General features: G+C 35.8%; 2 protein-coding genes and 1 pseudogene across 2 annotated transcripts; 1 reads left to right on the forward strand and 2 right to left on the reverse strand.

Moving 5' to 3' along the window:
• Window positions 1–6,219: 6,219 nt before the first annotated feature.
• Window positions 6,220–11,104, reverse strand: LOC137742903 (condensin complex subunit 2-like; annotated as a pseudogene).
• Window positions 11,105–11,313: 209 nt separating this feature from the next.
• On the forward strand, window positions 11,314–15,259 carry LOC137742230 (prohibitin-1, mitochondrial-like). Its single transcript, XM_068482041.1, has 6 exons — window positions 11,314–11,396; window positions 11,838–12,025; window positions 12,353–12,469; window positions 13,286–13,456; window positions 14,255–14,467; window positions 14,937–15,259. Exons 2-6 carry the CDS (start codon window positions 11,849–11,851, stop codon window positions 15,111–15,113), a joined length of 855 nt encoding a protein of 284 aa, XP_068338142.1. The 5' UTR covers window positions 11,314–11,396; window positions 11,838–11,848; the 3' UTR covers window positions 15,114–15,259.
• Window positions 15,260–15,479: 220 nt separating this feature from the next.
• LOC137742232 (uncharacterized) lies at window positions 15,480–18,836 on the reverse strand. Its single transcript, XM_068482042.1, has 5 exons — window positions 18,544–18,836; window positions 18,063–18,216; window positions 17,229–17,279; window positions 15,895–15,987; window positions 15,480–15,759 (listed from the first exon to the last, which is right to left on the reverse strand). Exons 1-5 carry the CDS (start codon window positions 18,684–18,686, stop codon window positions 15,700–15,702), a joined length of 501 nt encoding a protein of 166 aa, XP_068338143.1. The 5' UTR covers window positions 18,687–18,836; the 3' UTR covers window positions 15,480–15,699.
• Between the last annotated feature and the right edge of the window lie 3,743 nt (window positions 18,837–22,579).

Genomic DNA, 22,579 nt, shown 5'->3' on the forward strand with positions numbered 1-22,579 from the left:
AAAAATAAAAGATGTTTAAAAAACTTGGACGCCAATTAGATCCTTCGAATTTCCAGTCTGTTGGCACCGTACGCATTACCATCCAAGGAGCAGGTGGAGATACAAAATATCTCCTCCTTTTTAGTGTTTGTATGGCTAGCTTGTAAATGTCACCATCAAGATTTTTATGGGAAAAATAATATTTAACATTTTAAGAAATTATCTTTTTTGCTTTGGTGGATTGTTCTCTTGGCACCAACCATGATTCTTCCAAGAAACTATGTCCTTTTATTTTTTTTCTGATCATATTAAATTGCTTCAGTACAAGCTATTGGTCATTAATATCCAAACTTTCAACAACTAAATATTCTCTTCTTCAACACTAATTATGTTTCTAGAACTAGATTTAGCCAAGTTGGCTAGATCACAGTGTGTCATATACTTTGCACTCAAGTTCAAACTCTCCTTCTCACAATTTAGATGAATTATTAGTGTAAGTATAGTTCCTATCATTTATATATATAAAAAAAAAAAAAAAAAAGACATTAATTATGTCTATATTCTTTAATTGTTTTTAGATGGTGGAAATAAGTAACTGGTTACTGGTGATCTCAAGACCCTCTGAAAGTCAGGAGAAATGCATGTGAGGGTCTTTCAGAACTCTCTGAAGGTTTGATACGAGACATTTTTTTTTGTCCATCAAGTGTTTGATGAACTACCTTTTAAGAATATCTCGGAAACATTTGGTAAAATGTATCAACAACGCTCAACATGGGATCTTGATATCCCTCGGCAGATTGCTTTGACATTTGTCGACATGAATGCAAATGACTATAGACCCATCTAGTGCATGACAAATTACCCCTCTAAAAAATTTGCACGCTACGTGCACATGCAAAATTTCTATCTAAATAAAACTTGAATATTACACACTGGGCCCTCAAAATTAGAATTTTGGATCCCTCACTGCATGCATGTCTGCTTAATTACCTTTTATCTTATAAAGCAAATATTATGGCTATTGCTATCCACACACCCAATATTATTTGTATGGTATAACCTTTTACATTCTACCAACATCTCCACAACATTTTCTTTTAAGCAGTACTGGAGCTAGAGTTGATTAATCTTCACTGATGTCAACAGTTCTTGGATTGCAGATGAGTATGTTAGACAGAACAACTGCAAATGTTAAGCTTGCAAGGACTAAAAAGAGAAACTTGATATCAATTTGTAACATGTTTCAGCAAGGATCTAATAGAAAACATAAAATTTCATCACTCATTACCCATAAAATAATATTCAAATATATGGAGATTCAGTACAAGGAATTATATATATGTATAATTAGATTATATTATCTTTCTTTCTTTTTTTTCTTAATATGTCTGAACTAGTAACTTCAGTAGTTCTGTACAAACGCAAATAATGATATTAAGGAGGAACCATTACTTAAATTACATGGATTGTTTCCCTCTGACCCATCATAATCCCCAAAAAACCAATGACCTAGATTATGACATACAATAACAACATTTATAAAATTGCAGCAGAAATATTAGAAGGCTTTGTGATAAAACTCATGAATCTTCTTCCATGAGTCTTCCCTCTGCATCTTCAGCTGCTTGTAGAAGTTGCTAATAAAGTTCTCAGCTTTAGCAAACAGCTCTTGCCCACTAAGCTCCTCGAAAACTTCTTCTTCTCCCTCAATGTAACGCTTTTCCTCGACCACTTCGTGATCTCCATGATAAGTCTCACCTCCCCCTATGAAGAAAAGGCTAGGCATAGAAGTACACTTCTTCACACTCTCCACTTTCACAGTGTCCACAATCTTCTCAGACTTGGATTTCTCAACAACCCTAGCCTTCTTTTCGACATAGTGCGGAGCAACAACCGTTTGATGTTCATCATTACGGGAAACAACCCTTTTTTCGTCGGAGGCTAGCTCCGTGGGAACCACAGGTTTGGGAGCAAAAGAAAAACTGGCGCCAGAGCCGTTCTTCTTGTCATGGTCTGAATCAGGTTTGGAAAAGGATGAGAGGACGCCGGCTTGTGCTCCGAGGGCAATGATGAGGAGGTTAGTGATGATGTAGATGTAAGGAGTCCTTAGTGAGGAGGACAACAAAGGTGCAAGGACGAGAAGAAAAACTAGCAGAGAAAACATAAGAATCTGAGATTTTTCATTAAGCTTGCTCATGGCGTCTGCTGAGGGACTGAAAAGGTGGTGCGGGTAGTAGGAATAATAAGGATGAAGTGCGAAGAATGAGAGGAGTAAGAGGGATGTGGTTTATGGTAGTAGAGAACAAGTAAAAGCCTAGGGACATATTTATAGAGAGAGAGAGAGAGAGAGAGAGAGAGAGAGAGATGGAATTGTCTTGCTCATAGGATCATGGCTGCAGAATATTATTATAATAGTCAAAAGAAGTACAAAAGAAATTCATAGGAAGCCAGCAGTGCCTTAATCACACTACAATTTTTATCTCTTCATGCATGTCATTTTCACGATCAATTCATTTAATTAAGCAAAGGATCAATCGAATTATGTACGTTCATATATTCAAACGCACTCACCGGTTAGCACTTAGCAGTAAGAGCATCCACTCTTACATCTAATGCTCTATGTTTGATTTTGTTTACAATATCATCGCACGTGATTTGTATACGTTTAGAGCATTCAAACTTACATATTTGGTTCTATGTCCGTATACTCAAATTCACGCATCAGTTAGAAATTGATCAGAAGCTAGGAACTAATAATTTAAATTGTCAAGAGCTTTCGCTCATGTACTGAGGTTCCATATTTGATTCCTCCCTTCTAGAGTATCATAGTAAATGACTAGTAACTCCAGTAGTAGATAAGAGCACTCAACCTGACATCTGAGATTTTATGTTCAATTTCCCCCTTCGACAATCTACAGTATCATCGTAATACACTTGTAATTCAAATGGTTAAGAACATTAAGACTTAACACATAAGATTCTATGTTCAATTTCTTTACTTTTTACAGTATATTTATAATGAACTTGTATATCAAGTGCTTAAGCACATTCAACCTTTCGCCTGAAATTTCGTGTTTGATTCCTCCCTTCTCCAACATGGTTTGTATTAATAAATAAGAAGATTAACAATATTATCGTCCATTTTAGGAGCAAGATTCTATACAAGAAAGATATAACAGCAGATAACATGCAAGAGGGAGTGAGATTTGAATATAATTGGACAATGGTTGATAAGGTCGGTGAAAGAATATTCTTCAATTGCTTTCATTTGCTCTTTTTGTTTCCATGGTTAAGAGGTTAACTAGCTCTTAGCAGAAACGTGCGGTTCCTGCAGATTAAGCTTGCATCGGGTCCCACGATGGGCTAATTGTGTTGTGGAGAAAATTTTTATTAGTTGGAGTGAGTACGATACTTTTATATATAGAAATCAGGCAATTTAAATTTGATACTTATAATAATACTATTATTTTAGTATGAGTTTAATATATTGATATCATACTCACGAGTTTATCATATTGAAACGATCAAATCACATAGCTACTCAGTACTACAGTTTAGTGGTATTTCTTTTGTAAGTGAGAGGTCTTAGGTTCGAATCTCGTGGTTGACGAATTCAATACCAAATTAGGTTGCCCATTGTGTGGCTTAGCCGAACTCCTCATCTCCCTTAGTGTAAAATATATCGTTGTATTCAGAAAAACGAACCACATAATTCATATGACATAGATTTAAGGTATTAAAAACTAAATTCATGCTACTAACATAAGTAAATTGATAATAACACTTACGCTAAAATTTTTTTAAAAAAAAACTAATGAAAATCGCTTGAAAACTTTGATTTTTAACAATAAGAACAAAATAAAGGGTAAAATGAATAGTACCATAATTGACTTTTAGTGTAAAAATATAATTTTTCGTTAAAGTGAACAATATTGAAAGTTTTTTGTTAAAATTTCTTTTTTTTATCAGTCGGCTAATTAATTGTGGACCCCCAAGAATCTAGCATAGAGCCCCACTTGCAGCACTAGTGCGCCTGTAGGCTGTAGTGAATGGTCCGTCACAACCCCTCCACTTCCAAGGCCCACTTCTCCGTTGGACTTTTTGGCTTCTTCCAATCAAAATAAAATGACCCGACTTTAAGACACACCTAAAAGGATCCGCAAACTTTTTTCTTTTCTTCTGAATTCCCCTTTTTTATTTAATTATTATCTTTTCTAGTTGTTAAAGCAGATAATTCTTTTTTAAACTAATGATATTATCTACTTTAAAAAAATAAAGAAGTTGTCTAAGTCTCATAATGTGTTAACAATATTGTAGTTCAAATTCATATTTGACGATAATCAAACATAAGATTTTTGATTTATAAGTAAAAAAGAATATCACTAAATTGTAGTACTAAGTGAAAATAATTAAAGCAAATTAGCATTAACTCTTTCTCAAATATCAACAAAAATAGACAAGTATTAGTCATGCAGTCCTTCAGTACAATGAGTATCTCATTCCGATTTATAATGCGAAATACATAACACCTAATTTGAAATGTGGATAACAATTTTTTTAAAATAAAGAACAATATTTATTTATTTGAATCCTAATTTTCAGTACTTGTCAAAAGAGACCCCATAAATAGAATCAATAGATGGCTCCCAAAGAAATGGATGAGGCAAAGGATACAAATGCACATGATTTTACTAGTCAAACTTTTCTTTTGTTACCTTTTTGAACAATCTGTAATCTTAAATAAGTTAAATTAGATGACTAATGCAGTCCATAATATTTGTGTGTACAGACAATTGTAGGACCCACATGAGATCAGATAGCCTATAAACCTACACAAGCACTCAATTCAACCAAAAATAACTAAAGAACAATACTTAGCTACTCAAAAATGAGTAGGAGCTTTTACTCAAAACCTTAGTATTTTAATCATAGAGCTTTGTACTCATGATCAGAACCGTTCATATTATGAATCACACTGTAATGATCATCTATGCCGAAAATAAATTAGAACTAAGGTCGTTTAATCAATTTATTAAAGAAAATGCATAGATGGTTCGTACTACTTTTATCAATATCGTTCATTTGTTTTCAAACAACTTAATGATTAAACGACCTTATTTTTATTTGATTTTTTGTAGAGACGATTTTTATAGAGTGATTTATAATTTGAACGGTTCAGATTATAAACACGAAGTTCTATAAATTGACAACAAACAATTTTGAAAAAATTTGAATAAAAATTCTTATTCATCTTTGAGTAAACAAATATCGTTCATAACTAAATCGAAGGGATTCTAAATGTTCTTTCTAGATTGTAGGATGACGATGATGACGATGATGATTCCACTTTTCCAAGCATTGGAAATGGAGGAAGAGATCTTGGGAGACTTGAAATAGAAAGAAAGAAAGAAAGCAATGCTCAACGTGCTTTGCACCGGCAAATCTTGTCCAACAGATTTAGATACTCCCTTATCCTTTTGATCCAACTAAGCGCCAGATAACTCACAGTTTCCTTTATGTGTTTTTCGTCCAAGATTTCCGCCCGTTTGGTATGTAGATTGCATTGTAACGAGTAACCCCTTAGTTTTAAGGTGTATTGAAAGTAGAAGTGAATAATTTTTATTTGGAGGGGATTCGAAGAGCATTAGACATGAAGAAAACTTGCCCCTTCTACTCCTTTAAAAAAGTAGAAGTGAATAATTTTTCGTTAAAGTAAACAGTACCGTGGGTTTTTCGTTAAAATTCTCTTTAAAAAATGATTGGATGATGATTTAGTCATAATATTTTTATTTATCATCTCAACGTATCGTGAAATTAAAAATTAATCATTATGATCAATTTTGCACACCAAACAAGCCCTATTATTGTATAACTTGTACTGGCAGCAAACAACTCTTCAGTTGAGAGCCTAGCTTTCTAAAATAGCTACGTTGCATAGAATTGGTCCCATTAAACTACAGTCCCAGCTCACCTTGCATACCTTCACAATTTCTACTAATTGACATAAGAGTTATGCCAACATCAGTTGCACATGGGCCCTATAGATGCTACCCACCAATCATTCTGGGACCCGAAGCGGGAAACATAAAGAACAATGGCTAGCATTCAGTGATGCGTGACTAGTGTTAGCATTCCCATTGACAATATGGTTTGCAGTTAAACTAGAAGGTTGGTCATAAAAAGTTAGGTTGCAAGCAAAAAATCAAATAAAATTATTGCACAGGAAGCAAATTAGGAGCTGATATTTCATATCAAATTCACACAAGACACATTGAACAGCGTATACAGAAGCTGGATTAGCTTAGGCAAGTTCAGGGCATGCTCAAAATCAACACAACAGCATGCAGCAAAACATGAGAATCAAGGCGACTGAAATAGGCTTACGTTTCTTTCAGAGTACTGCTCGAAAGGCCCCAGTTGCTTGCATATGGCGATGGCAAGCCAGCTTCAAACATTCACATATCAAAATGTACACTACATCTTTGCCTACGATGAGGGCTGGTCCACTCCATCTGAGATTGACGAGATGGAAGATGAATGTTCATGTCATCTAAAGTTGGGCAGTCATCTATGCTTAGCCCGCGGTCATTAGCTAGATGCAAAAGGCAGATGAAACACAAATGGGGAGTGATATCCTGAGCCGCTGCAGCTCGGCAATTGACAGGAAAGGTAGCCAGGACATACTTGAAGGATATGGTGTCTTTGAATTCCTTCTGTAAGTAGAGTAATATTCAGAATGAATGAAAAGCCTCCTTTAGCAGATAAAACAAGAAAATATATCCCTGAGTAACTTGCAAAGAGATACTTAAGTTATGAGATTGGAAAGAAATTTCATGACCATGTTGAAGAAAAACAATATGAATTCCGCACATGCAATCAGAATATGCTTACCGCAGTAGGAACTCTGGCAGATTCTTGCATATGACCCCACAGAGTTTCCTTCAATGCATGAACATCAACTTGTTTTGAAGTTCTGTCGTACTGAACTTCAAGGTTGCTTACCTGAAACATCACAAGTCACAGTCTTTAACCAGAAGTTCAGGTTGCTTACCTGAAACATCACAAGTCAGTCTTTAACCAGAAGTTCTTAGTGCGGAAACACAACGCCCAGCACTCCCAAAAAATTGATTTTCTCAGTGCGTTATTATCATTAGACAATGAGGACATTGTAATTTCAGTTCACACACAAAGCAATTGCATGTCCAGGAAAGCAACAAAAAATGAACAACCCCAGTATGCAGGGTTTTTGTTATTGCAGTTTCGCCCAATTTATTGGAAGATCTACTGACCTAATCTAAAATTCCAAATGAGCACCAACTACCAAGGTAGAGTTTTCATATTCACAAACTAACAAAGAAAAATTTGAAACCTGACGAGGTGGAGAGACAAGAGTATCCGAGTCTTCTACATCGCTATGAATACATCCATCATTATATTGGCCACTAAGCAAACTCTCATCGTCCCATGATCGCAATGCTTCATCAAAATTGTGACTTTGTTTCCAGGAGTTATAATCTGAAAATTAAAAATAAGAGTCATCCTTCAATTCTAGTAAGAGTTGTGCAGAAATTAGCCTTTTTCGTTCTAGAGTAAAATAAGATCACTATCATAAGCCAATAGATAAAAAACCATTAAAACAAAATTACAAGTGGATGATAAATAGGCATTTGAATCATGATGGATGTTTAAACTGACACACACACACACCCGCGTGTAGGAAGAAGCTGATACCTGTATGCTGTTGTCTTCTCTTCCCAAGGCACTACAATAAAAATTGAAATTTTACCACTAGCCACATCAAACAACATAAGGATTCAGAAACTTATGAAACCTAGGCAGAAATATGAGAAAAAGTGTCATAAGGCCAATGTTAAGCCTACAACTTGGACAGGCTAACCATTTGGCCATCGTTTGAAGGCACAAGACCATTGTATGATTTTAGACCTGATAAACAGTTCAAGATTGGCTTAGCATAACCTAGGCTCAGCTCATAACAAAACCAGCCCTCACTACATTACGGAATTAAGCTTGTACACAAACAAAATATGAAACATGGAACTCCACAAGTACAACATATTCTGAGTAATAGCATGTTATTATTTGTATTCAACTCTTTAACTAATTGACAAATTTTATTTTGCGGATTCTTATACTGTAGTTAACACAAACTCAACTGATGGATTATCTACCCTGGATTAGCGTCCTATACATGGAATGAGATCATGATCATGTCAGAATCTCCATCTTTCCTTGAAATTTTTTATCATGGATAACAATGGATTTGTATATTATTGGACAACATGGAGAAATCATTACCAGAACATTGGGAAGAAGAAACAACTTGACAAGATTCTCAGGTTTATAACGGCAGTCATCTGGAAGCCTGTTACTGACAGGTATTCTATTTGGAGGTAGGAGTAAAGACTTGAAATTTTTTGGCACAGCAAAGATATTTGGAATTTCGTTGTCTAGAGATGCTGTGAAATCAAGCTCAACTTCCTTATAGTTTTTGTTCTTTGATATATTAGTAGCTGGTCTGCTTCGAGTGGCAGGAGCTTCCTCTGAACCTACAGAATAGAAAACAAAGACAGTAAAATCAAGGCTTACCCATAACAGAGCAAACCGAAAAGTCATTTCCTTTGTAACACCAACCCTTAGGCCTCCAATACTTCCAGTGATCAGGACCAGACCATGAATTTTCCTTTAATCCCAAACCTTGAAACAAAAACATAGAAACTTTCTCAAATCTGTCATCCACATCCGCTTCATATGATGTATGGGAGTTATTATCCTGCGCAAATTTAGAAAACGTATTCCATTTATCTTTTTCATTCAGCAAGAATATATAAAGAAAACTAGAGAATTGCTGGCGGAAACGTGTTATGTAACAAGCCATTTATCAAAGTCTAAATGACTTCTGTATATAGCCATAACAAGTACCTCATGATGACTTCGAAATGAAGGTCCGAAACTCATATTCTCTTGATCACCACCCATATTATCATTTTGATCAATGTTCAATTTGTAATAGTCCGCAGCATTGAAGGGATCCGTTTTGAGATCTGCATTCTGGCTTATATTAAAATCTTGAGATGATCGATGATTATTTTCATCAAATTGGCAAAATATCTCCCTGAGAGTAGGACATATTTCAGTCTTTGCGCGTATGCCCACCACCATCTGCTCAAGAGATTCTACATAGAAACCAAAAAATAAATAAATGGCTGAAAGAGAAGACAAATAAAAAAGGCAGGGAGGGGGGAAGGGATGAGAAAGAGGTGGCAAATCAACCCATTGGGTTCTTAAGGGGTAATTTTTAAGACCCATTTAGTTTGATTTCACCATAATAAGGTATTACACCATCATCACCACTACCAATCTCACCACCATATTATGGTGCTGTCAAACTAAACGAGTCATAATGGTTACACATTAACAACCCAATCAGTTGATTTGCCACCTCACTGAGATGGTGATTTGGTCAAATGAAGCAAGAGATTCTAATCTCACTCGCCTTTGGCAAAAGAGAGATCAATCAATTCCAAGGCAGTACTTTGCAATGAACATGATCTGCACTTCCCTGGAACTTCGTACGCATCAGAAAGCACCTGGCATCCTCCATATGCTCCAAGGTTATTCAGTAGCAGACCCTTGGCTCCACCTTCATCCAACTTTTCAAACGTTTGATGATATAGAGGATCCGCCACCAATGTGACTAAAGTTCAAAAATAAATCAAATTAGAACTTTAAAAGGTAACAAGATAATAACCAAAATGGATAGTCTAGTTACCATCAAACTTCTTTATGTTAAGAGCTTCGAAGGAGGATTCCACTGTCGACATTGGATCTATCTGTTACAACTACATTCAATACTTTGAACTTGCAGTCAAAGTTTGTAATGCAATATAATTAAAACACAAATAGTTCATACCTTCCTCTCTGACTCTTTCTCCCTACCCTGCTTGTTGCTGACATGGCCATCCTCCATGGTAGTTACTGTCGCTAAAGCAAAACATTAGGGAACTGACGAAAGCAAAGAAGCGGTGAACCTCAAAGCTAATAAATCCGAAAACTGCCTGAGATAAAGAAAAAAGGGACCACAAAATCTGTGACACAAAAATAATTACAGACCTAAACCAGTGTCTAAACCACCAACCTTGTTCATCTTCAAGACGAGCTCGATTCATCCCACTTAGGACCTTATATGCCTCAGCGTGCAATGAATCCACCCTCGCCGAGTAGATTTTCAACCCGGCTTCCAATGTGCAACTTGCCTATTCACTCAAAACCAATAACAATAATATCTCCACAAGTACATACATAAACACCAACTATATCTCAAAAACCAACCAATTTTCACGATAAGTGCTCCAAACCTTGTGAAAATTAGTCTCCACGCCATTTTCCGTTCCAACCTTAATAATGTCGGTAAGATGATCGATAAGCTTAAGCTCCCACGTGTTCTTCTGGGTTATTTTCTAGTATACAGAATACAAAACAAAAAATCACAAAAATATCGAAAATTTTGAAAATAAAATAAACTAATGAGCCGCTTTTTTTCCTTTAGGAATGAAAAAAAACACAGAAAGGTATGATTTTTAAGTATATGCTTCCTATTCCATGTCCATAATATGCTGATTCTCTTCACTTTGCTTTCCCGCATTTTCTCAGCAACCAAACAAACCCTCATAAAATTTGGTCAATAACAGCAAATATAGTAACTGTATTACTAAACGCACTCAGCAATCTATTTTTTTGTATGTAATTTCATAGATTAGATAAGCAGACAGAGCGGAGTGGGAGTGTGGTGATGGTTTGTACGGACATTTTCGCTGGCGAGTTTGATACATTCTTGAAAGAGTTTTATAATCTGTTCTCTGCTGAGACAACGATCGTCCGGTAGAGAAGAATGAGCGGAAACTGTAGCCGCCTTGCAACGAATAGCGGCGGCGCGTGCCACGCGTGCCTGTGCACGTTCGAGCTGGTCGTCGTTGGAGCACAAAACGAAAAGCGGACTGGTAGGCGATTGGGTACGGCTCGCCGTCGACGCCGTACTCCTCGGCGCTGCTGGCGGTTTTGGACTCATTGCCTCCGCCATTGATGAGCGCAGAGAGAGAGAGGGAAGAAGTAAATTTGAAAAGAGGGGAGAATGGTGGTTGCGTGTGGGTTTGTAATTTGATTCTATTCCAGAGACGACGCACGACGTGCCGTATTGTGTGTGGTTCCCGCCAAACATGGGATTGTAGAGAATCAGACGACATGTCGTTTATTCGGTAATTCCAACCCCTTCCTCACGCATTCGCTTTTCCTTGTTTCTTGCTTTTTATTATTTTAGGCATTTATAATTTGGCCATAAACCCTAAACCCTCCACGTGCATCTCATTTCTGTTCGCCAGTGGACTCTCCAGATTCTTCTGGTATGGTGATTTCTGCTCGATCTTTTCAGTTTTTCGTGTTTTAGTGTTCCCATCTATCTACCCATTCTTCTTCGTTTGTGCATTTCTTTGTTAATTTTGTGTTTGGATGGTGAGAAAGTTTTTTAGCAAACAAAAAAGAAAAAAGGAAAATTTGCGGAAAAATCGACATTTTGGACCTTATTTTTCAACCGATTGTTGTTTACTCGTTCTGGTTTTACTGTTTAGGTAACAAAGTAATGAGATTTGCAAGTTGGGTTTGTTTTCTTTTCTGATTTTCGTCCAATTTTCTAGGTTATGTTTGGCCGGTAAGAAAATTTTAGGAGGAGAGAAAAATGGGAGTGTCTACGAGATTCACGAACATGAATCGAAGAAAAATAAGGGCATTATTTTGAATGATTTACTTGGATTAATAACACTGGCATTTAACTTGTCCACACTCAGCATTCAAAAACATGAATTTGAACAAGATGAAAGTCCCCAAACTTCCTGGAGCTCGTGGCATTGCTGCTTTGCTTACGGTGGGAGTTGTTGGTAGTCTTGGTGTATATGGACTTAACAATAGTCTCTACAATGTCGATGGAGGGCATAGGTCCATTGTGTTCAGTCGTCTTGTTGGTGTCAAAGACAAGGTTAGTTCTTTTCTCCAGTTCTTGGGAATTGTGTAACGTTCGATCATTTTAAAATCTTGTTGAACACATTTTTCACGACCTAAGAATGACTTTAAGAGGACTGGTCAATAATGAGATCTGTTGTAATTGCTTATATAGCTCACATGGAGCCAATCTGTGTCCAATTCAGCACATGCTTTGCTCAAAACAGAAACAAAAGTGGAATATCGCAATATTATGAATTGAACAGTTTTGTTCTATACTTGTATGTCCATAACTTTATCTGTAGCATGTCTTTTTTCTGTATCTACTTTTGCAGCACAATATATTTACATCTTAAAGTTGCAGGTTTATCCTGAAGGGACACACCTTATAATTCCATGGTTTGAAAGGCCGGTCATCTATGATGTTCGTGCAAAACCTTATGTAGTGGAGAGTAAAGCTGGAAGCCGTGACCTCCAGATGGTATGTAAATATCCTAATCTTTTTCCTGGAAAATTCTCAGAACAGCTTTAAAATTTATACAAATTGGCCACTGTGTAATAAAGTATGTGTTTGAGGTTATTAGATTTTTTCCTAAACAATTTTTTCATCGACTTGTATAAGTTATGTAGTGAACTTTAAGAGCATGGCTTTGAGGTCCTAAAGTAGGACATCCTCTATCTCTATGAATTTGATCGGCTATTTTGCATATGAGAGTTCAATTATGATTTACTTTCAAGTAGGATAGGGTAAGGTACAAATGCAATCCCCATGAACTATGTATGTCAAAGGTTGAAACACTTGCATCACCTTTCATTACATCTATAGAACACATCAAAACCCCTTAAATCTTGTGATAAGTTATTGTCGTGGCTAATGCCTACAGTGATGTTTCATCAACTGATCTCTTTGTCAAAACCAGTGAGCACTTGTCATGGACTTCTCCTATGTGCTTTATATTATTTGGTGTTTATTATTCTACCCATCAGATCCCAAAAGTTTCAGAATTCTCATGAATTCTTGTGTCGTTAACTCATCCCACCCATTATGTTGCTGGGCACCCATTTTCCCTCTTGCTCCTGGTCTTTTATGTGTGAGAATTGTTATCTGCTGTCGTATTGAGTTGAACCTGGTATTATCCATTTGTAGTTTCCACTTTCCAGTGAAGTGTTTATGGTGTTGTTTAAGAATTTAGGATACAAAGGTTTAAGGGGGCAGTAATAGTTTTGGAAAGTGAAAATTTTCAAACTGACTAATCATAATTCATTTTATTTCTACATATTTTGGTTTTTCTTCCAGGTATTAGTAGGTCTTCGAGTGCTAACCCGTCCCGTGCCAGACGAATTACCTACAGTTTATCGAACTCTGGGTGAGAATTATGTTGAGAGGGTCATGCCTTCAATTATCCATGAAACTTTGAAAGCTGTAGTTGCACAGTATAATGCCAGCCAACTTATTACTCAGAGAGAGGTAAGCAGAAGGTGTATCATTTTCTTTTGGCTATAACTAGGACTTTTTGGTTATGTTAAATTTGAGTTTTATTTCAATTCGTTATCGCTTTAGGTTTTTTTTTCTTGATCCCCTTCTCCCCTTTCTCTCTCCCACAACTAGTTACTGGTTTTTCTTTTTAACCTTTGAGGTAATGAAATGTCTTTTGCATGTTTAATATGTTATGTTGTAGGTATATCTAATATGATATTTGATCTAAAGAAAACAAGGTAATAGTTCAATTTACCGGCGAGAAATCACTATCTATGCCAATAATGTACCAAAAACTTTTAAAACCGGAATTAAAAAGGTAAAATACCGATTAATTCAGTAATAGGAAGGTTGTCTAACAAGTGCAGTGCTGCTTTAATAGCCAGTACTCTTTTTTCAAAATCCAATAAAGCTGGTACTCAAAAGTGTGATAGGTATTCAAATGGTTGATTGGTATGAGGGCTTGGGATTTAAAGTGCAAGTTTGACGCTCTTGCTTTCATCCTCCTCACTTTGAGTTAAAAAGTTCATTGGCTAGTGGGAAGTGTTCTTGATTATTGTGCATCTCTGGTGATCTATTCTTTCTGATGCAACTCAAATGGTTGATTTCCATAACTCAAATCATTTGAAGCAGTACTGATTATGAGTAGGGTCTTTTATTTCCTCTTCCTTTATGGTACATTGCAAACTTGTACACTTCCGTTGTGTACATATTATGTGAGGGAGAAATTGGAGATGGTATTCCATGTGTCACTGACTGTTTATTGACGGTATTCTTATTATTTCGTAGGCCGTCAGTAGGGAGATACGGAAAATTTTGACAGAGAGGGCAGCAAATTTTAACATTGCACTGGATGATGTGTCTATCACTAACCTGACTTTTGGAAAGGAGTTTCTGACTGCAATTGAAGCAAAACAGGTAGCTGCACAAGAGGCTGAGAGGGCAAAATTTGTTGTGGAGAAAGCCGAACAAGACAAGAAAAGTGCTGTTATCAGAGCAGAGGTGAGATGGGGGAATGCTAATTTCTCAATTTTGAATATAGTTTTATTTTTGGTGCATGTTTTTGCAATGTTTTTACTTATCCGTAAAGTATTTCAAAATAAAGACGGTACTGGGGCGGCAACATTGATCGGCTCCTCATCCGTTCGTGATAATGGGAATTGATAGATTTGTAGTGGTAGTAAGTACGTGACCGGAAAAGGAATCAGTTTGTCTGATTATTAAATGCCAACACATTGTATCAAACATTTGTTTCTTTGGTCGTACCCCGCGCATATTGGGACCATACTGCTGGAAAACATCCTCCTATTTATCTGTAGTATCTGGATTTCCAATTTGGTACATGATATAGTGGTAGAATGTGTGTATGGGATTAATCTTTTTTCTGTTCTTTTCTGGTAATCATTTTATTTAGATTCTCGTCCATTGAATTAAACGTCTGACTCCTTTTATTTGCCTGCTTAATTTCTAGGGTGAAGCAACAAGTGCGAAGCTGATTGGTCAAGCCATTGCCAACAATCCAGCATTTATCACTCTACGGAAGATTGAGGCTGCAAGAGAAATCGCGCAGGTTATCTCAGATTCCAAAAACAAGGTTTACTTGAACGCCGATGAACTTTTGCTGAACATTCAGGGGAATGTGCAGTAGTTAAGTAAGCAAAGTTGTTCGGTCGTGGGGATGCTTCAAAAACTCATAAATGAAGAAACTGGATGGTTCTTTTGTAATGTGATGGGTTACAGAAACAGAGGTATTCTGGAAATTCCTATTTTGTGACGATTTTCTTTTCGTTTTGACTGACTAGAATAAGAACAATGTTGGGAGGTAATAGATGGATTCTCCCCAGTGATGCAAATTTACACTAAGCCGGGCACGGCTCTGTCCGGCCTTTTTTACACGATGTTCGCCCGGTCGAAAGTAAATGTGTGGAATTTGTAATGGAAGAAAAACAATCGCATAATTCGAGCCTATCGGATGAAACGCTGACGAGTAAAAATGTATGGCACTGGTAGCATCCGAGCTGGAAATCATCTTTATATACCCGGGATCAACTATCAGATTATCATACAGCCAATTGTTTAGAGAAATTAAACAAGATTTCTAAAGATTTTACAGATGAATTCTGGGTACAAACTTCGCTTTTGCTAAATCCTTTCACCATCGGCGGGGGGAAGAATGTTGAGAATTTTTCAACAATGCAAATCACCGCCAGAGGCTGTGTTTCACTAACCATCCGCTAGCTGGAACTTCTCATGAGATAAGCTACAATACATCCCAACACTGCACCAGCGAGAACCTGCGGCAATATGAATCGAACAAAACAGAGATACAGGTTATGATCATTCGTATTAACTCTTCATCATTGACAATCAAGTGCATGAATAAACAATGACTCATGCCGAATGAACATGAAGACGCAAATGCAGCAGACCTGCAATGGAGTATGACCAAGAGAATCCCGCAGAGGTCTAACACTAGAAACAGGGTGTTCTGGAGGTAGCTCACACACTATTTGGTTTAATAACTGCAATAAGCAACATAACGTATTGAATTAGAAAAGAAAATTACACTAAAAACACAAGCATTGAAACAAACCAAATATACAGTAACACTTACACAACTTACACGAAACAAGTACACAGTAAACAACCACCACAATCAACTAACATTTTTTAATCAAAGATGAAGATTCATAACTTCAAATATACAGGTTGGACACAAGTCCACAGTCCCCAGGGTCCAGAATTTTAGGTGACGTTAACACGAAACGTGACAAAACATAATCAGTAAAGAATGAATACACCATGGATCCACTGTTGTATAGCTTTTTTTCTTTGAATAAACAGTATAGCTGTGAACATGTGTGTCTACGCAATATATGCTACAAGGATAAATAAAATAACTTGCATATAGCTTCAAAAACTTCAGGACAAAACACAGAAACGCATTTTCGACATAACTTGCATATAACATATTACTCTACATACCCCTGCCTTATCCCGGAGAAAGCAATTTTAAATGAGCAAGATGGGATTGGCCGTATTGCTACTTACGCATCAACATACTGCAACTTAAATAAATATAGAGAATCCTAATCCGTGTCTATTCATCTGCACCTATGCTAGGCGCTCCAATATTAGTCATCATTCCTTTCTAATTTGATGTGTTCAGATCATGAGACTGAGTGAATGACAAACAAAAACAAAAGCAGTGGCTCTAATATGTGGCCATCATGATATGCCAATGTTTCCTGCCACACTTGCCAACCATAAAACCTGAGGATTGCGTCTTAGGCTCCAACTATAAGGTGCTTTATAGGAACAGGAAAATGACACGTGTAAAATACATGACAAACAAGAATGTATAATATAATGTGCTATGATTTTTATCCTTAGATTCAGGAGGTATGTACGGGCTAACAGCTAGGTATTGCCTATTGGTGCCCAATAACATAGTAATATAACAAAGGTGTTGCTATTGCCAACAGAAACATTACAATGACCACTAACTTCAAAGGAAACGATGCATACAATGCATAATAATAACTGTCTCCAGAATAGAAATGAATTTTTAAGATGTAAACGGAACAATTATCACATAGCATCCACAGAAAACAAAATAGAAGAAACTCGAACGCAAATTTGCTCAAAGGGGCATATATTCAATCAGTAGCATCCCATATCCCCAAGCTTACTTAACAAACTTCACCAAACTACTCCCATTCTTTATTATTCACAAAGCATGCTGGCTACAAAATATTCTTACTTCAGCTTGACGACCAGCATGAAGTCTTACACCAGTTGCATCATACATGACCTGCAAGAAACAGTAATTTTATATACATGAAACCTAACTCCATGAGAAATTGTGCATGGCATGTAAAGTGACAAAAAAGGTTGAGAACTGAGAATAGTCGTATCATCTCTTTAAATTATAATAAGTTTTGATTGTGCTTCTCATGTTCCATCTTTGTTTAAGGTCAATTACCGCATAGAGTAACTTTCGTATCAAGGGCTTCTAATCTACACCTATAACTGGTCAAACATATGAAGTAGAAGACTTACAACTTCCAAGGAAACAAAAAGACAATGGAGTGCGTTTAGATATTAAAATTGACAGAGTAAAACCATAAGAAACAACAAGTTAATAGTAGCAGTAAATAGATCTTAAATCTATATTATTCACTCGACAGTTCACAAATGTATCAAAGATCAATATTCTGGTACTTATCTTTTGTTATGTTATCTTCAATCAAAGAAGATTGTTGGTCCAAGCGTAGTCAATTAAGTTGTACAGAACCACTATAAATGATTCTATATACTATATAAGTGACGACAATCCAATCACAAACGGAAAGTTGATGTAGGAGTAATGAATGTGTGAAGCAAAACAAATGCAATTAAAGTTAAAAATGTGACATTAATAAGAAGAACTCGGGGTATTAAATCTATAGGGAATGCAACAAGCTCAAAAAAATACAAACAAAATGGGATCGTGACATTATGTCGAGCATTTCACATGACAATCCAAAAGATTTTAAACGTGAGCATGCGAGCCTACACAAAAAGAATGAACAAAACCTGGTTAAGAGTTACATACAACGCATGCCAAAACCACGGCAATGGCAAATGCGGATCCGGTTCCTTCCTGGAAACCAATAGCAACTGCCAATGCCGTCACAGTCGCCGAATGCGATGAGGGCATTCCCCCTGACCCTAGCATTCTTCTGGAGTCCCATCGTTTCTCTTTGTACCTGCACGTCTACGAGCAAATATTTGAAAACCTGAGCAAACAAAACTTCACTAAGCATACCCAAAATGGAAAAACAAAAGACACAGATAGAATTAACAAAACCGAAACTGAAATTCGTCTACTTTTTAACAAAACAGTGCGTGTAAATTAACCTAATCATCCAATTAACTTAAATTGTCACATAATTTCACAAAATTAAAAAGAACCCATCATTACCCATCATTACCCATCAAGCAAATTACCTGAAAATGGAAAATTACAAATCATAGCATAAACCTACATGTTCAAATGCCTAGAGAGAGAGAGAGAGAGAGAGAGAGGATAATACCAGGTGGTGAAGAGCTTGAGAAACTGGGCGAGAGCGCAGGAGAGGAAGGCAGAGAGGAGGGGGAGATTGGAGGGAAGAATGGACGGCTGTGATGATGTAGATCCATTTGATGAGGCATCAGCAGCGGTGATTACCTCGTCCATGGAAGCGCCGATTACCTCGTCCGTTGTTGCAGCCTGGTTGCGTCCCCAAAGCTGGAACCCGGTTCGGATTCTGGCTCTCAATAGACGTTAAAAAAAAAAGAAAGTTCTGACTCCATAAACAAGTCGAATTATTTTTTTAAGTAATTATGGGAGCAACTTATACGAGACATGTTTATCTGTCCGTAATATCATGGCGTTTAGAATTATAATATGTTTAGAGAAAAATTTTCATATAATAATGCATTATTAAACTGTGATGTTAAGTAAAATTAAACACGTTGATCAATTCATGTATTTTAATCTGGTTTTTTTTCTTAATGAGTCGGGTCCGAAGGATAAAAAACACAGATGGTGATTGAATTGGGAGAAAGAGTATGTATTAAAAAATTACAACATAATTAAATAACAGCGTAAGGCATGAAAAATTTTCACTCTTATTACATAATGTAGTCTTTATATTTACTCAATCTATGACAGGGCTTACGTTGAAACTTGGAAGTGATAGGTTGGTGCGGGGAGAGGCGGCAAATGAGAACGAATTTTAGAGGGCCGTGTGAATTGACCCGAAACCTTATGTAATGTTGACGTATTTCAAACAGAAAACGACATGCCCTTCTCCACTAACATAGAATGATACTTTGCAGCGCTAAAATATACTAGAGCTCGTTTGGAATTATTTTTAAAATGATTAAAAGCGTTTTTAGTGAAAATATTTTAATATCAATCTTTAATAAAAATTTAAGTGGATCTTCAAAAACACTTGGCGTGCTTCCTACAAGAAGCATCCATCTAGTACTTCTTCCAAATAACAATTGAAGTGCTTTTTGAACTCAAAATCAATTTCACCAAAAACACTTTCAAATATTACTATGCTTCCTCTTTTGTAGTTAAGTTCAAATCATTTATCGCTCTGTCCAAAAAAATAAAAAATAAAAAAATGTGAGATCATATTAAAAAAAGAAAATTGGAACTTTGTCTTCCTGAACTAAAATATCATGAGTATTAGTCATTGAACTTGTCAAATATAGAACAATGGGCATCTAGATAACTTGTTAGAACTTACGTAACTTATTTGCTCCTTTAACTCTTTATTTTGGATGAAAGTTGTAACCGTGTTATCTACAAAGGTTGTTGCTGCACATTGCGACAAGCTCAAAAAATTCATCAAAATTTATTTGGTATAATATCTCTTATTGTTGGTTACATGTTCAATTTACCAAACTTTAGCGTTGGATACCAATATATAGGCGTTTAGGTACAAGCTTTAGAAACAAGGATAATGCAGCGATGTAGTGAAACTGGCATGAAGACCCCCATTTTTTATGGTCACCGCCCACACCCATGTGAGCAAAGACATAGACAATGGATAAGGTGATTGTCCTTGGTGGATATTCTGGGGCATGGCCTTTACTTTTTAGGACCACCACTTTTTGCTTTGCAAAGCACTTTGGGCCCTCTACGTCCTTGGATGTTCTGGTGCATGGACTTTGACTTTAAGGACGAGGACTTAGACTACTATTTTTTATTTTTTTTTAATTAACTGTTATTGGAAGAAAAGAGAAGAGTTCAAACTATTATAAAAAAAAAGACGAGGGAGTTTAGAATTCAGAATGCATAGATAAAAAACTTAACATTCTATTCATTAAGATATTGAACTACATGCACTACTAGTTCCTCTTTAGTTTGGGAGAACCATATAATGCCATCTATGCAAGTTGAGCCTTGAGCTCCAACTTATGTACAAATGAAAATGAATTCTGTAGTACAAAATGACTAACTTGGACATCAAGAAATTGATTAAAAAAAAAACTACAAGCTTGATGATGAGGAATGAGGATCCTTTGTGGATCCTCTTAAGGGTTCTCCAATCACCTTCGTTTATTGTACATCGTACGGTCAACTTTCGTTAGATGTTGTTTATATTCAATTTTAAATTAAAAAATTATAATAATATATAACCATACGATATGCGATAAACGAATATGATTGAAAGATTTCCGTAATTAAAGAATCCTCACAAAAAGATCTCCGGATCCTCTTTCGACGATGAGGGTGGTTAGGCTCCTAAATACTTGAAAGGTACAATACATCATCAATGGTAGGTTTGAAGTTACAAGTCCACCTCATCCAAAACACAACAGTAGAATGATTCCCTCAGGCTAACTCTAATGGTGGGCTAAAAATCAAATTATTCCCCAAAATTTCCTCCCAAACCCAATCCAACCCAAGGGGAAAATTTAGGCTAAATACTGAATGCTAAACCAAGATCAAATTCCTTCCCAAATTTAGCCCAGAAATCGGAGTCCACTCCACCTAATATTTATCGGAATTTAATTTTTTTAGATTAAAATGTTCATAAAATTAATTTATGATAGTCTACATATTTATTTATTTTTTTAAATTAATTTAACAAAAAAAAATTGCCTAAGTTCATTAATTAATAATTCTAGGCTAAAATTTTAGACTTGAACAGTTGGAACAGAAAAACTATTTCTAGACTAAAAGTTAAATTTTTTGAGCTAAAATATTTAATTTTTACTCCAACTATTGAAGATGGTCTCATGGATCACGAATTCTAAATTTTTATTTCAATTAAAATTTGTGTGCTTGCTTTGTGGAATGTGGACGGTGGACCGTCTACTTGCAAATTTCGTACTCGGCTCTAATTTTTTAATATTAAAATCCGCTGCCATGGTCAAATCACTGTTGAATTATCAACAGGCAGCCTTACAACCCACGTGTTTGTTTGCACGCATTAGAGTATTCACTGTCTATCGTTAGTGGGTCCCTCCAAGTGGGATTAGTTATATTTTTATATTTATTTTTTCTTTTTTAGAGGCTCAGTATGGTCAAATTAAGGTTTTTATTTTAATTTTTTTAACAAAAAAAGGTATTTGGAATTGACTCCCTCCATTAATCTCAAAATTGATCAATACTTTACTATCAAACATCAATTTGGTCGTTTTATTCAACAACTACCAAACTTGACTATTCAAATTATAAATATGAGTTTCTACTCAAAATTATTATAATTATAACAGTTCATATTATAAATCGCTCTATAAATATTGTCTATGCTAGAAACAATTAAAACCAAAGTAGTTGAGTTATTGAATTGTGTAAAAACAGATGAATTGAATTAATAAAAACATTACAAACTGTCTTTGTATTTGGTACAATAGATTGACCGAACGACTTTAGTTTTAATTTTTTTGCAGATATGATATTTACAAAGTGATTCATAATATGAATAGTTCTGATCAGAAACACAAAACTCTATGATTTAAACACGAAAATTTTTTAGCAGGAATCTCTACTCATCCTTGAGTAGCCTGACATTATCCCCCCATTTTGTTAGTGTGCTAATGCAGTAGAAATGTTGAATAATTGTTCTTTCAATTAAAACTAAAGTTGTTAAGTTATTCAAATAGGAAGAGGATCCTCTTCGAATTCACTTTGTAAGAATCTTAGATATTCTCACATCCTAACTGTTCATAGCACATTGTACGGCTAATTTTTGTTAGGTATTATTTGTGTTTAATTTTAAATAAAAAATAATTTATAATTGCACGATATGTGATGAATGATTAAAATATGAGGATTTCTAAAATTCCTACAAGTTAGATTCGAATGGAATCCAAATCCATTCAAATAATCATCTTTTAGAATATACGCTCTTTCTGAGTGGTGGGGTCCTTTAAGTGGGATTTTTAATTTTTTAATCCTTTTTCCTGGTTTTTGGGGCCAATAAAGAATTAAATAATGACAATATCCAGAATTTTCTAAAGCGGGAAGCTTCGGAGATGAAGTGAGAATTTTGGGTTTTGTGGATTGGGACGTTGAGATGTTGTCCTTGCGGTTGAGAAATTTCCTATGGTGGACGTTTGCGTTTG

The sequence above is a fragment of the Pyrus communis genome, chromosome 8 (assembly GCF_963583255.1).
Source record: "Pyrus communis chromosome 8, drPyrComm1.1, whole genome shotgun sequence".
Classification (NCBI taxonomy): Eukaryota; Viridiplantae; Streptophyta; class Magnoliopsida; order Rosales; family Rosaceae; genus Pyrus; species Pyrus communis.